Source organism: Stenella coeruleoalba (genome assembly GCF_951394435.1).
Source record: "Stenella coeruleoalba genome assembly, chromosome: 6".
Classification (NCBI taxonomy): Eukaryota; Metazoa; Chordata; class Mammalia; order Artiodactyla; family Delphinidae; genus Stenella; species Stenella coeruleoalba.
Window position 1 is genome coordinate 117,121,416 of NC_137151.1, and position 13,230 is coordinate 117,134,645.

At 37.0% G+C, this 13,230-nt stretch overlaps 1 protein-coding gene across 1 annotated transcript; it reads left to right on the forward strand.

Annotated features, from left to right (window-relative positions):
• Positions 1–9,508: 9,508 nt before the first annotated feature.
• CCL20 (C-C motif chemokine ligand 20) lies at positions 9,509–12,870 on the forward strand (the record flags this gene model as incomplete). Its single annotated transcript, XM_079924703.1, has 4 exons — positions 9,509–9,587; positions 10,752–10,866; positions 11,819–11,896; positions 12,849–12,870. The coding sequence occupies 4 exons, from the start codon at positions 9,509–9,511 to the stop codon at positions 12,868–12,870; spliced, it is 294 nt and encodes a 97-aa protein (XP_079780829.1).
• Between the last annotated feature and the right edge of the window lie 360 nt (positions 12,871–13,230).

Here is a 13,230-nt window from a genome sequence, read left to right on the forward strand (position 1 = left end):
TGTATAGGAGAAGTTTTTATATGTATCCTAAGTACTTTTCCCCCAGACAGTAGCATATCTTCTCCTGTATGAGTTTTTGTGGCCTCTATTTCTTGTAGAAATGTCATCTTTCCTTTCTGACATGGGAAAGGAATTAAGCAATCACTGACATTCTGGAAAAACTGGGATTTCAAAAAATAGTTTTGAATTACATAAAACATTTTCCCCTCAAACGTCCATCACTGCTTTAAAATTTTTTCTTAGACACGTAACGGGTAACACACTGTGTAGCACAAAGAGTGAAGATTCTGTTACACATGTTAACGGGAAAAATACAGTGAAACAACCAATCCCTCTGGCCATATTGAAAGTCTGATTTTTTGTTTGTTTGAAATTTTGCTGAATTAAATACAATCTAATGTTAAAAAATGACTAAATGGTCTCTAAGGAACTTTATATTGGGTTCTGACCAATTCTTGCTTTTATATTGGTTCTAACCAATTATTGGGTCCTCAAAATTAGGTTTGGTTTCAGCTATGCCTGAGCTACAATAAACAGAATCAAGCCTAGATTGTCATGTGTGGGGGAAGAGACTTCTCCATTTGCATGTCCGTTAGGCATTACAGATAGGCTGGAAATCTGGATTCTATCCTTCCCCCAATAATCCACTCCTCCCTCACTGCTCCCCATCTGATTAAATTGCACTCCCATTCCCTTAGTTATTTTTTATTTATTTATTTTTTTCCTTAGTTATTCAAGACAGAACACTTGGAGTCATTTCTACCTTTTCTTTCTCTTTCACTATCCAGTTCATATACAATAACCGTTCTTTTTACCTTTAGAACATATTCCTGATTCAACTGCTTCTGACCATCTCCACCATGTCCACCCTAGTATAAACAAGCTTCCTCACTGCCCTCCTTGCTTCTCTTCTGTTCTCTTCACAACAGCCAAGGAGCCTTTTAAAATCTTAAATCAGGGCACATTGTTTGCCTACACAGATCTACCCAATGGTATCCCATTCCATTTAGAACAAAAGGCAAACTCCTCAGCAAGGCCAACAAGCCTTCCTTAATCTTCCTCCTGGCTACCTCTTTGTCCTCATTCCATACCACTCTGCCCCTCAACTGCATATCCTCCAGCACACTGGCCTCACTGTCCCTCAAGCATCCTAAGCACTTTCTCGTCTCAGGGATGTTGCACTTGCTGTTCCCTTCACATTGGAAGCTCTTCCTCTAGACATCTGCAAAGCTCACTCCTTTATTCATTTAAGTCCTTGCTCAGTATCTCCCCCAGAGATGCTTTCCTGATCTCCTTACCTAAAATGGCACTCATGGACAGTCTTTTCCAGTATCCCACTTTATTTTTCTTTATAACACTTACATTATCTAATATTAAATTACTTATCTGTTAATTTATTTGTTTCTTGTCTGTCTTATCTACTACCATGCAAGTTGCATGTGGATAGAGACTTTGTTAGGTGCACAGAAATCTTTGTTGAATGGATGAATTTCTCTCCTTCCTCTTCAGTGAACAGTAGGGTCCATGTAAATGACTCATCCTCTCTGGATCTTTCCTTTGAGGGATAATAATTCACGTCCTTTGCCCTTCCCCCCGTACTTTTCCCTTTATGTATCTGTATGCATTTGTGTGCGTGCATGCAGTCATGTGTATGTTTTAAAATTCAAGACCAAGCAGAGATGATTTTCCACAGCAGGAAAGAAGTGGCCCTCGCATTTTCGTAACTCAGAATTTCACTTAGAATTATGTGGGAGGGACTTCCCTGGTGGTCCAGTGATAAAGACTCCGCTTTCCAATGCAGGGGTTGCGCGTTGGATCCCTGGTTGGGGAACTAAGATCCCACATGCTGTGGGGCAACTAAGCCCACGTGCCACAACTACTGAGCTTGTGCGCCTCAACGAGAGCGCCCGCGTGCCGCAAACTACAGAGCCCACGCATCCTGGAGCCTGCATGCCACAACTAGAGAGAAGACCATGCTCTGCAGCGAAGACCCAATGCAGCCAAAAATAATAATAATAATAAATAAAATACATATATATTAAAAAAAATTCTGTGGGAAAGATTTATTCCATCTCATGGTGGCACAGTAGAGAAAATTTTTTCTAGGTGTCTGCAAAGAACGTTTCTGTTTTCCCAATGTCAAAAAGAAGCACCAGTGGTCCACCTGCTGTGCCTTCCATGGGTTTTGGGATGTTAATCTGTTTGACCTGTGTTAAGTTTTTATAATATTTGCTAGCAAGATAAGGGGAAAAGTGACTTCCTAGTTGGTCAAAACAGTGGAGAAGGAGATATTGAAGGTTGTCAGTGGGTGATGAAACCTGGACTTAATGTGATTTTTGGACCCTTGAGGGGAGGCAAATCCTTATTGTCAGGCATACTGGCTGCAAAGGAGGAAACCCTCAACCTGCCAACTGCAAAAGTACCACAGGTTACGTAGCCCAAGATGATAGCAAGATGGGAACTTTGACAGTAAGGGAAAACTTGGAATTTTCAGCAGCCATTTGGCAAGTATGAGCAGTTAATCAAAAAACAAGCACATTAACAAAATCATTCAAGACCTGAATATAAGCAAAGTGGTGGACTCCAAGGTGGGAAACCAGCTCATTTGAGGTGTGTCTGGAGGAGAGAGAAAGAAGACCAGCTTCAGAACGGAGGTGATTTCAGATCCACTTGTCCTGTGTCTGGATGAGCCCACCATGGGCTTGGATGCCCGCACATCAAATGCAGTTCTTCTCCATTCATCAACCTCATTACGCTATCTTCAGACTGCCTGATAGCCTTACCTTGCTGGCTTCAGGGAAGGTGAGGTTTTATGGCCGTGTACAGGAAACTTTGGTACAGTCTGAGTCTGCTGGTTACGAGCGTGAGTATGGAAATTACAACGCGTGTTACTATCTAAAGAAAACAACATTTAGGCTGATGGTATATAATTCCATCTATTAAATAATCAGATAATAAAACCTTAGGAGGAAATAGGGAACAATCTCTGACCTGGGGAGGAGAATCTGATTTCTAGATCTGGTCCTCATGGTTCGGTGCTGACAAAGTCAAACATCTCTCTTGCTTCCGTGTACTCACCTTCAAAATTAAGGTATTGAACTAGATGGTCTCCACATTTCTCTATCTTAGAAATTCTATAATTTGGTACTCTTCAAAAACCATGGTAAGAACCATGTTTGTTCCTTGAAGCTCAGCTATAATCAGGACCCACTGGTGTGGAAGCCAGAAAGTTCAGGCCTGTCTGGTTCTTTGTCTTCTGCATTACATACAGCCCTGTGAGAAGTCAAATGTCACATTCTTTATTAAAATATCTGGTACCTAGTAGGTGCTCAATAAATGCTATTTTTTGTTTGTTTGTTTGTTTTGGCCATACTGCACAGCTTGTGGGATCTTAGTTCCCAGTAAATGCTATTTTAAAAGGAACTTCTACCACCTTCCAAAAACTTTTCATGGAATCCCTATCAGAAAGAGAAAAGTTTTAGATGGTCACTCTTTTAAGTCAGCATGGCATGTCTTGTGTTCATACATCATAGAAATGGAAGGGGAGTTAAGTAATTTTTAAATGATCACTTCTGTTAATTTCTACAAAAATATTTCATATAATGTGAATATGGTACTTAACCATATTGCTTGGTTTTATAGTTATTTGTTCATTTTAATTTTGTTATTATAAGTTGCCTTGAATGCAGTCATCATGTTCTAGCCATCTGTATGTACCACTAAGTACCTTCCACATAAAACACTTGTCAAATGTTTTTTCTGGAAAAAAAAAAAAAGAGCAAGTTGCTGAGGTTCTACTACATGAGGGAATTAGGACTCATCAGGAATGTCTGAGATATTTGAAAAGAATGGCTAGAAGCTAAATACCAGTGTGCTAATAGCCTTCTAATAAATTAGGTTTGAAATAATTTTCTTATGTTAACCTTCTCATTAGCATGTTCATTGACGGAACAAAAAAATCAGTCAAAGGTCAGATTTTAAAAAGTTTCTAAGTGACAGATATGAAATGACACATCTAGCAAAAGAAACAAAGAGGTTCTGTGGGGTGAGTGTTATATATAGGTGGGTGGAGAATTTCTGTTGTTGTTATGAGCTTTATTGAGATGTAATTCACATACCATTACATTCACCCTTTTAAAGTGCACAACTCAATGTGTTTTAGTGTATTCATAGTGTTGTACAAACTGTCATCACTATCTATTTTTAGATTAAAAAAAAAATAAGGAAGAAACCTCGTACCCATTAGCGGTCATTCTCCCTTCCCCTGCCTTTCCCCTAACACCCCAATCTAGCCCTCAACTATCACTATTCTACTTCCTGTATCTGTAGGTTTGCTGGTTTTGAACATTTTATATAAATGGAATCTTACAATATGTGGCCTTTTGTGCTTGTTTTTCTTTTCCCTTACTTATAATGTTTGCAAGGTTCACCCGTGCTGTTGCACCCACCAGTACTCTTTTCATTTTTATTGCCAAAGAATATGCCATTGTATACATTCACCACATTTTATGTATCTGTTCATCAGTTGATGGCATTTGGATTATTTCCACTTTTGGGCTATTATGAATAATGCTGCCATGAACATTCATACAAGTTTCTATGTGGAGATATATTATTTATCTTGAGTGTACTAGGAGTGGAATTGCTGGCTCATATGGCAATGCTATGATTAACCATTTGAGGAACTGTCAAACTGTTTTTTAAAGCAACTGCACCATTTTTCACTCCCATCAATAATGTGTGAGTATTCCAATTTCTCCACATCATTGCTAACACTCATCCATCTTTTTGATGATAGCCATCCTTGTGGATGTGAAGTGGTATGTCGTGGTTTTGATTTACATTTATCTAATGACTAATGATGTTAAGTATTTTTTCATGTGCTTTTTGACCACTTGTATATCATAGGAGAAATGTTTATTTGGGTATTTTGTCCATTTTTAAATTGGGTTATTTATCTTTACATTATTTAGTTGCAGGAGTTCTTCATATATTCTGGATACAGCATAAGTCCTTTATCAGATAAATAATTTGCAAATATTTCCTATCTTTCTGTGGGTTGTTTTTCACATTTGTATAGTATCATTTGAAGCACAAAAGTTTATAGTTTTGATATAGTCCAGTTGGTTTTTTATTTTGTTGCCTGAGCTTTTGTTCTTATATCCGAAAAATCATTGCCCAACCCAAGGTCATGAAGATTTACTTCTATGTTTTCTTCTAAGAGGCTCAGAGTTTTAGATCTTATATTTAAGTCTATGATCCATTTTGACTGAATCATTAACATGATTAACATCATTCTTTTGCATATGGATATCCAGTTGTCCCAGCATCATTTGCTGAAAAGACTATTCTCTCCTCCGTTGAATGGTCTTGGCACCATAATAAACAATCAGTTGACCATAGATATGAAGGTTTAGGTCTGGACTCTCAATTCTATTCCCTTGATCTATGTGTCTACACTTATGCCAGTATCACATGTCTTGGTTAGTGTAGATTTATAGTAAGTTTTGTCATCAGGAGGCTATTCGGGATCCCTTGTGATCCTATATGAGTCTGAGTATCTTCTTTTCCATTTCTGAAAAGAACTCAGCTGGGATTTTGATAGGACTTGTATTGAATATGTAGATCCATTTAGGGAGTAGTGCCATCTTAACAAGGATATCTTCCAATCCATGACATGGGATGTCTTTCCGTTTATATATTTATTTAAATTAAAAAGTTTTTTTTCATTTGATATCACTTATATGAGGAATCCAAAAAAAAAATGATACAAATGAACCTATTTACAAAACAGAAATAGACCCACAGGCATAGAAAACAAACTCATGGTTACCAAAGAGGAAAGGACGTGGCGGTGCGAGGGGGGGGATAAATTAGGAGTTTGGGATTAGCAGATACAAACTACTCTATATAAAATAGGTAAACAGCAAACTACTCTATATAAAATAGATAAACAACAAACTACTCTATATAAAATAGATAAACAACAAAGACCTACTGCATGGCACAGGGAAATATATGCAATATCTTGTAATGACCTATAATGGAAAAGAATCTGAAGAAAGAATATATATATATATATACACATATACATATAACTGAATCACTTTGCTGTATACCTGAAGCTAATACAACATTGTAAATCAACTATAATCACTTATTTGGTTTGAAAAAACACCACTATAAGCATTTGTGGAAAAATTTTTGTGGGGACATATGCACTCTTTTTGGGTGAATACCGAGGAATACAATGGCTGTGTCATGTCGTAAGTGTATGTTTAGCTTCTTTTTTTTTTTGAATTTTATTTCATTCATTTATTTTATACAGCACGTTCTTATTAGTTATCTATTTTACACATATTAGTGTATATATGTCAATCCCAATCTCCCAATTCATCCCACCGCTCGTCTTTCCATTTATTTAGAAGCCTTCTTTAATTTCTTTAATAAAGTTTTGTAGTTTTAAGTTACTTTTCACTTGTTTTGTTAATTTTATACCTAGATATTTTATTCTTTTATGCTATTGTAAAAGTAATTGCTTTTTTATTCTATATTCAAGTTGTTTATTGATATTGTATAGAAATACAATTAATATTTTTTTGTATATTGATCTTGAATCTTGCAACCTCGATGAACTTATTAGTTCTAATAGTTTTTTAGTAGATTCTTTAGGATTTTCTACATACAAGATTATCTCATTTGCAAATTAAGATAGTTACTACTTCCTTTCCAATCTGGGTGCCTCCCCCTTTTCTTGACTAATTATCCTGGCTAGAACCTCCAGTACAATGATGAATAGTAGTGGTTAGAGTGGACACGCCTGTCTTGGTCTTGATCTCAGAAGGAAAGCATTCTTTCTGTCTTTCAACATTAAGTATGATATTAGCTGTGAGATTTTCATAGATGACCTTTATCAGATTGAAGACGTTCTCTACTATTCCTAGTTCACTGAGCGTTTACTATGATAGGGTGTAAAATTTTTGTCAAATGCTTTTCACGCGGATTTTGTTTTTGTTCAGCTAATATTGTGTATTACATTTCCTAGTTTATGTCCTTTTTATATGTTGTTGGTTACAGATTACTAGTGTTTTGCTGAGGATTTTTGTGTCTGTATTCATAAGAGATACTGGTCTGTAGTTTTTCTTTTTCTTGTGATGTCTCTGTCTTATTTTGATATCAGTGTAATACTGTCCTTATAGAATAGTTAGAAATTGTTTCCTCCTCTTCTACTTTTTAAAAAAGTTTGTGAAGAATTGGTTTTAATTTTTCTTTGAATATTTGGTAGAATTAACCAGTGAAGCTATCTGCGTCTGGACTTTCCTTTGTGGAAATATTTTTAGTTACCAATTTGATATCTTGTTACATATTCAAACTTTCTATGTCTACTTGAGTCAGGTTCGTAATTTGTGTCTTTCTAGTAATTTGTCCCTTTCATCTATTTTATCTAATGTATTGGCATACAGTTGTTCATCATATTCCCTTTTAGTCCTTTTTATTTCTTAAAGTTGGTAGTGATGCCCCTTCTTTCATTCTTGAGTTTAACAATTTGTCTTCTCTTCACTCCACCCCTCCCTTGTTTTTCCTTGGTTAGCCTAGTTAAAGCTTGTTAATTTTGTTGATCTTTTCAAAGAACCAAATTTTGGTTACTTTGATTTCCTCTATTTTTTGCTATTCTCTATTTCATGTATCCCTGCTATACGTTTCTCTCTGAGCAGCTGCATCATATAAGTTTTTGTATGTTGTGTTTTTATTTTCATTCATCTCAAAGTATTTTCTACTTTCTTTATGACTTCTTTGACACATTGGTTATTTAGCCATGTAATGTTTAATATCCACATATTTGTGAATTTCTCAAATTTTCTTCGGTTACTGAATTCTAATTACATTGTGGTTTGAAAACATTTTGTATGATTTCAATCCTTTGAAATTTATTAAGACTTGTTTTATGGCCTAACATATGATTTATCTGGAAGAATGTTCCATATGAACTTTGGAAGAATGCCTCTTCTATTGTTGTTGGGTAGAATGTTCTAGTGATGTCTGTTAGGCTTAGTTGGTTTATAGTGTTGTTTGAATCTTCTGTTTTCTTGTGCATCTTCTGTCTAGTTTTTCTATTCATTATTGAAAATATGGTATTGAAATGTCTACCTTTATTGTTGAATTGTTTATTCTTCCCTTCAATTCTGTCAGTTTTTGCTTTATGTATTTTGAGGTGCTGTTGTTAGATGTATATATGGTCATGATTTTTATATCTTTCTGACAGATTGATCCTTTATCATTATGGAACTCCCTCTTTACCTCTAGTAACTTTCTTTTGTTTTAAAGTTTGTTTCTTTAGACATAGGCATAGCAACTCCAGTTCTCTTTTGTTTATTCTTTGCATGGCATATCTTTTTTGATCTTTTACTTTCAGTCTATTTGTTTATAGTGGACAGTTCTTTTTTTTATGATTTTGATATCTTTAAACTTTATTTTTTAAATGATCATATAATACAATTCACTTTTTTCTTTTGATGTACATTCTATGAATTTTAACACATGTAGTGATGTGTAACCATTCCCATAATAGGATAGAAAATAACTTCGTCACCCCACCAAAACTCCCTTGTGGTGTTTCTTTATAGTCATACCCTTCCTGCAAACCCAGTTCCTAGCATACAATGATATTCTTCCTACTTTTTTCCTCTTTCTTTTTTTTCTTCTGAGACTTTGTATTGAGTTATGTAACCACATTAGCATGAAGAGTTATGGGCAGATGAGGGTCATTTTCTGGGCTGCAATGTTGATTAGAGTCATGTAAAATGTAGAAGATTTAGAAGAGTGAGACTGAAACTAAGATAAAGCTGAAACTTGAGGCTCACTTAAGAGCTGGTATTTTCCACTAAAACTGGGGACACTACTAAGCATTGCTATATTACCTGCTCTGCATAATAGCCCAGAAATTCAAGGTCTTTGGTGACAGCTGAGCAGCAACGATGAAACTGTAAATGCCTGAGTACGCTTGGTGTCCTGCCTCATCCTCTCCCTCCCCTATTGGCTCTGGAAAGCAATCAGAGTGTAACAATAGGAGTTCTGGAATGTTCCCGAGTGGGGCTTATCTTTGTATCATTGTTAATCCTTGTCCTCTCTTTTCAGAGACAAGAGATTAAGTTAAAACAGGACAGACATCTTTTCTGGGACTCAGGGCTGAGCTGCGTTTCCTTCTTTGCAAATTCAAAGGATTTTACAGGATTTTCCCCTTCTTAATCCTCCCTCCCCCTCCATCCTGCCCTTCACACCTTCCCAACATTAGGGAAAGGCAGGAAGTTTTCCCTGTGGTTTCTTCTTTGTGACGACATGATGGGGCAGGTTAGTCAATGGGGAAAACCCCATGTGAGAACACGCCTTCTATGTGCATTCAAATATTTGCTATAAGTAGGGCCATCCCAGACCCAGGCTGCTATCTAGCATAACAGCTCTCCCAGGCACTAGGTACCCAGCACTGAGACATCTATTCTTTGAGCTGAAAATGATGTGCAGTAGCAAGAGTTTGCTCCTGGCTGCTCTGATGTCACTGCTGCTACTCCACCTCTGCAGCAAGTCAGAAGGTAAGTGTCACTCTTTCTGCTAGCACAGGATGAAGAACTATTTTCATTTTTCTCTAAGCCTTGAGCTCATTTAGGGGTCCCCAAGGGTTGGAAGCCTGTTAGAAAATCTTCAAAAGGAAGTGATGGGGGTTGTCATCTCATTGGTGAGTGGAAGAGGGAAAGGTTACTGCTGCCTATCAGGATTTTTTCTCTGCTGTCAATCCCAGCAAATTTGGGGGGCGGTGGTGGTGGGCTCTTAGAGACCCTCGAACTCCAGAACAACCCAAAGTGCTATTCTGGGAGAGATGTAAATTGTGTAACATTACCAGTGAATGGGGCCATTTTGAAATGTAGAAAATTCTCCCATTTCCCTAGCTTTCTCATTTCCCAACTGAATAGTTTTAGCAGAGTTCAAAACTCATCCTTTAGGGGTAGATTATGGCACCTGAATTCATCCTTGCAAGGCCTTGGGGACATCACTTGCCAACTTCGGGATTACATTTATCACTTACAGCAGGTCAAAGATACAGTAGGTTGTAATTTAACTCAGGGGAGTGCCCAAGAATTGCTTTATTACTAAGAGGACACCACTTTTAGCAACAGGTGCATTCCTGAAAATACACGTGTTGAAATTTTATGAACAAAATTAAAAATTCCCATTAACTAATATTACAATTTCAAAGTGTTTTAATTGTAGCTCTTATTAACAGCTCCTATAAATCACATTTTTCTTTGTAACTTCTTGTCCTTCCCCTCCTCTCAATATTCAGTAGCCAGATAATAGATTAAAACTTGCCAATTTACTTTTTTTTCTGAATTTAGAAGGTTATTTATAAGGGTTTCTTCAAGTGGAAGGTACTCATATTCTTGAGTGACTATAGTGAATGAAATAAAATACTGTCAGTTTGTGTTTCTTACTAAAGATATTCCTTTTATGAGACTGATGTCTCATGTGCTTCTAAACTGTATAATTGAACCAAAATTTCCCAGTACACAAACTATTTTTTTTAAGAGAACTGGAAACTATGTTAAAATGGGTCTCAAAGATATTGGAGGTGTTCCTCTAAATAGTTTATTTACCATATAAATCAGATTCTAGGTTTTCCACAACTTCAGGTAGTTCCACGATACCTATCACAGAATAAGTTCATTCATGTGGACTCAATATCTTTCATTTCTTTTCAGCAGCAAGCAACTTTGACTGCTGCCTCCAATATACAGAAAAAATCCTTCATCCCAAATTTATCGTGGGGTTCACACAGCAGCTGGCCAATGAAGCTTGTGACATCAATGCAGTCATGTAAGTTATTAAGGGATTCTAATTCATTTGTATTAGGAGTACATGAGAATTTCAAGTAGAAAAAGCTTTGCCTTTTTGGAGTTTCATTCAGAAATAACTCATGTGGCAAAAAGCTAGCTGTGTTTTAGTAGTACATTTATTCTTCAAAATTCACTTTAAATGGAACTGGAATAAGGCAAAACTTAGTTTAAAAAAAATGAACATAGTTGAGGGCAAAATCACTTTTGAAGATAAACTTATAAGCTACTAAGATACTATCTCAGGAAAATATGAAAAACCTAAACTTTGAAATGAGCATCTTCTACCAGAAAGTGGTTGAGCTGTAAGCTAAAGCTCAGAGTAGTTACACTATCTCATATAATACTCTTTTGTGTTTTTTGCGGTACGCGGGCCTCTCACTGTTGCGGCCTCTCCCGTTGCGGAGCACAGGCTCCGGACGCGCAGGCTCAGCGGCCATGGCTCACGGGCCCAGCCGCTCCACGGCATGTGGGATCTTCCCGGACGAGGGCACGAACCCGTGTCCCTTGCATTAGCAGGCGGACTCTCAACCACTGCGCCACCAGGGAAGCCCCTCATATAATATTCTTGATTTATATAGGGTATTATATTTTCAATGAAATAAGTTATTGATCAGATGTATACATATTTCATGTAGCCACCACCAACAAAATTAAATAATTCTGGGACTTGATCTTCCTGTTACTGCACAACCTTTTGTTAGATTGCAGAGAAAGTCAGGGAGAATCACTTTTATTTCTTGCATCAAACTTTCTAAGAAGAAATTTTTTTTTGCAATTTTTTTCACCTCTGAAACAAATAGGATGTTTAGGGCGTAGAGCCACGAATTGGAATATGAAATTTCCACTGCATGTCCTGTGGAAAAAAAGAAAAAAAAAACATTTAAACAAGAAATGAAATTGAAACATAAATCAAATTCTCTGACTTTTTTCAGCTTATACACAAAGAGAAGATTAGCCGTGTGTGCAGATCCAAAGAAGAGTTGGGTGAAACATGTAGTGCATATCCTCAGGTATGGAACGTTTATAATCCACCAGCCTCTCTCCAAATGTTTGGGAAAGAGTGGTGTTCAGAGTGTTGCATCACAGGCTTGCTGGAATGCTTTAGCCTAAGCACTATGACGTTTTTAAAGGGTAGTGTGAATCGGACAATGAAAACAAAAAATTCATTTTTTCAACCACTTACAGATCATTTTCATTTTTTTATTATACATTTATTTATTTGTGGCTGTGTTAGGTCTTTGTTGCTGCGCACAGGCTTTCTCTAATTGTGGTGAGCTGGGGCTACTCTTCACTGTGGTATGCGGGTTTCTCGTTGCGGTGGCTTTTCTTTTTGCAGAGCACGGGCTCTAGGGTGCAGGCTCAGTCGTTGCGGCACACGGGCTTGGTTGCTCCGCGGCATGTGGGATCTTCCTGGACCAGGGCTCGAACCCGTGTCCCCTGCATTGGCAGGTGGATTCTTAACCACTGCGCCACCAGGGAAGCCCCATTTTTATTTTAATTGTTTTTAATTTAATGATTTTTCACATGATGTATGAGATTCCTCTATGCATTTGATTCTTGTTGCAAAGATGCCTCTTATTTATATAATTTAAAGACTACATGACATTCGTTTGTTAAAAGCTAAAAAATAAACAGTTAAAAAGAGATCAATGGCTCTGATTTACACTGATGATAATGGAGTGACATTTTATCAATGGACAGAATCATCTCACACCAGGGTGCCAGATACTGAATATGAAGACACAACCTTAGTGTTCATGTCCTGTTTCTGTACTTAGCTAGCTGGGTTATGTTGGGCAGGGTCCATCCTCTCTGAACCCTGATTTCCTCATATGGCCTCTGAGCTGCCTGGTATCCTGAGATGAGATTGGAGTGTCTGAGGCAATCTGTAGGCACCAAAGATATTCCCACACACCAGGCACCCCATCTTTGCTTATTTTTTTCTTCTTTTTCTCTTTATAGTCAAAGAGTCAAGAAGATGTAAAAATGGATACTCCCTGGACTGGAACTGGACACAGCCCAAGAACAAAAGGAACCTAGCTGAGCTGGCAGTTTCACTTACACACTGTTGCAGGTTCAGAGCTTATCTGATTTGTGTCTCATTGGACTTGTCCAATTAGTGAAGTTGATTCATATTGCATCACAGTTTGCTTTGTTAAGCATCACATTATACTCTATTTTATGTTATGTTATTTATATATGTGGTTTTGTTTGTGTTTTGCTATTTAATACTAGTTTTCTATAAGCTATCTGGTTTAGCATGTGGTATAAAGTTATACTTGGAGGAATAAGATATATGGACTTTCTTGCAAGCAGAAGGCTATTAAAAAAAACACTTAATCTT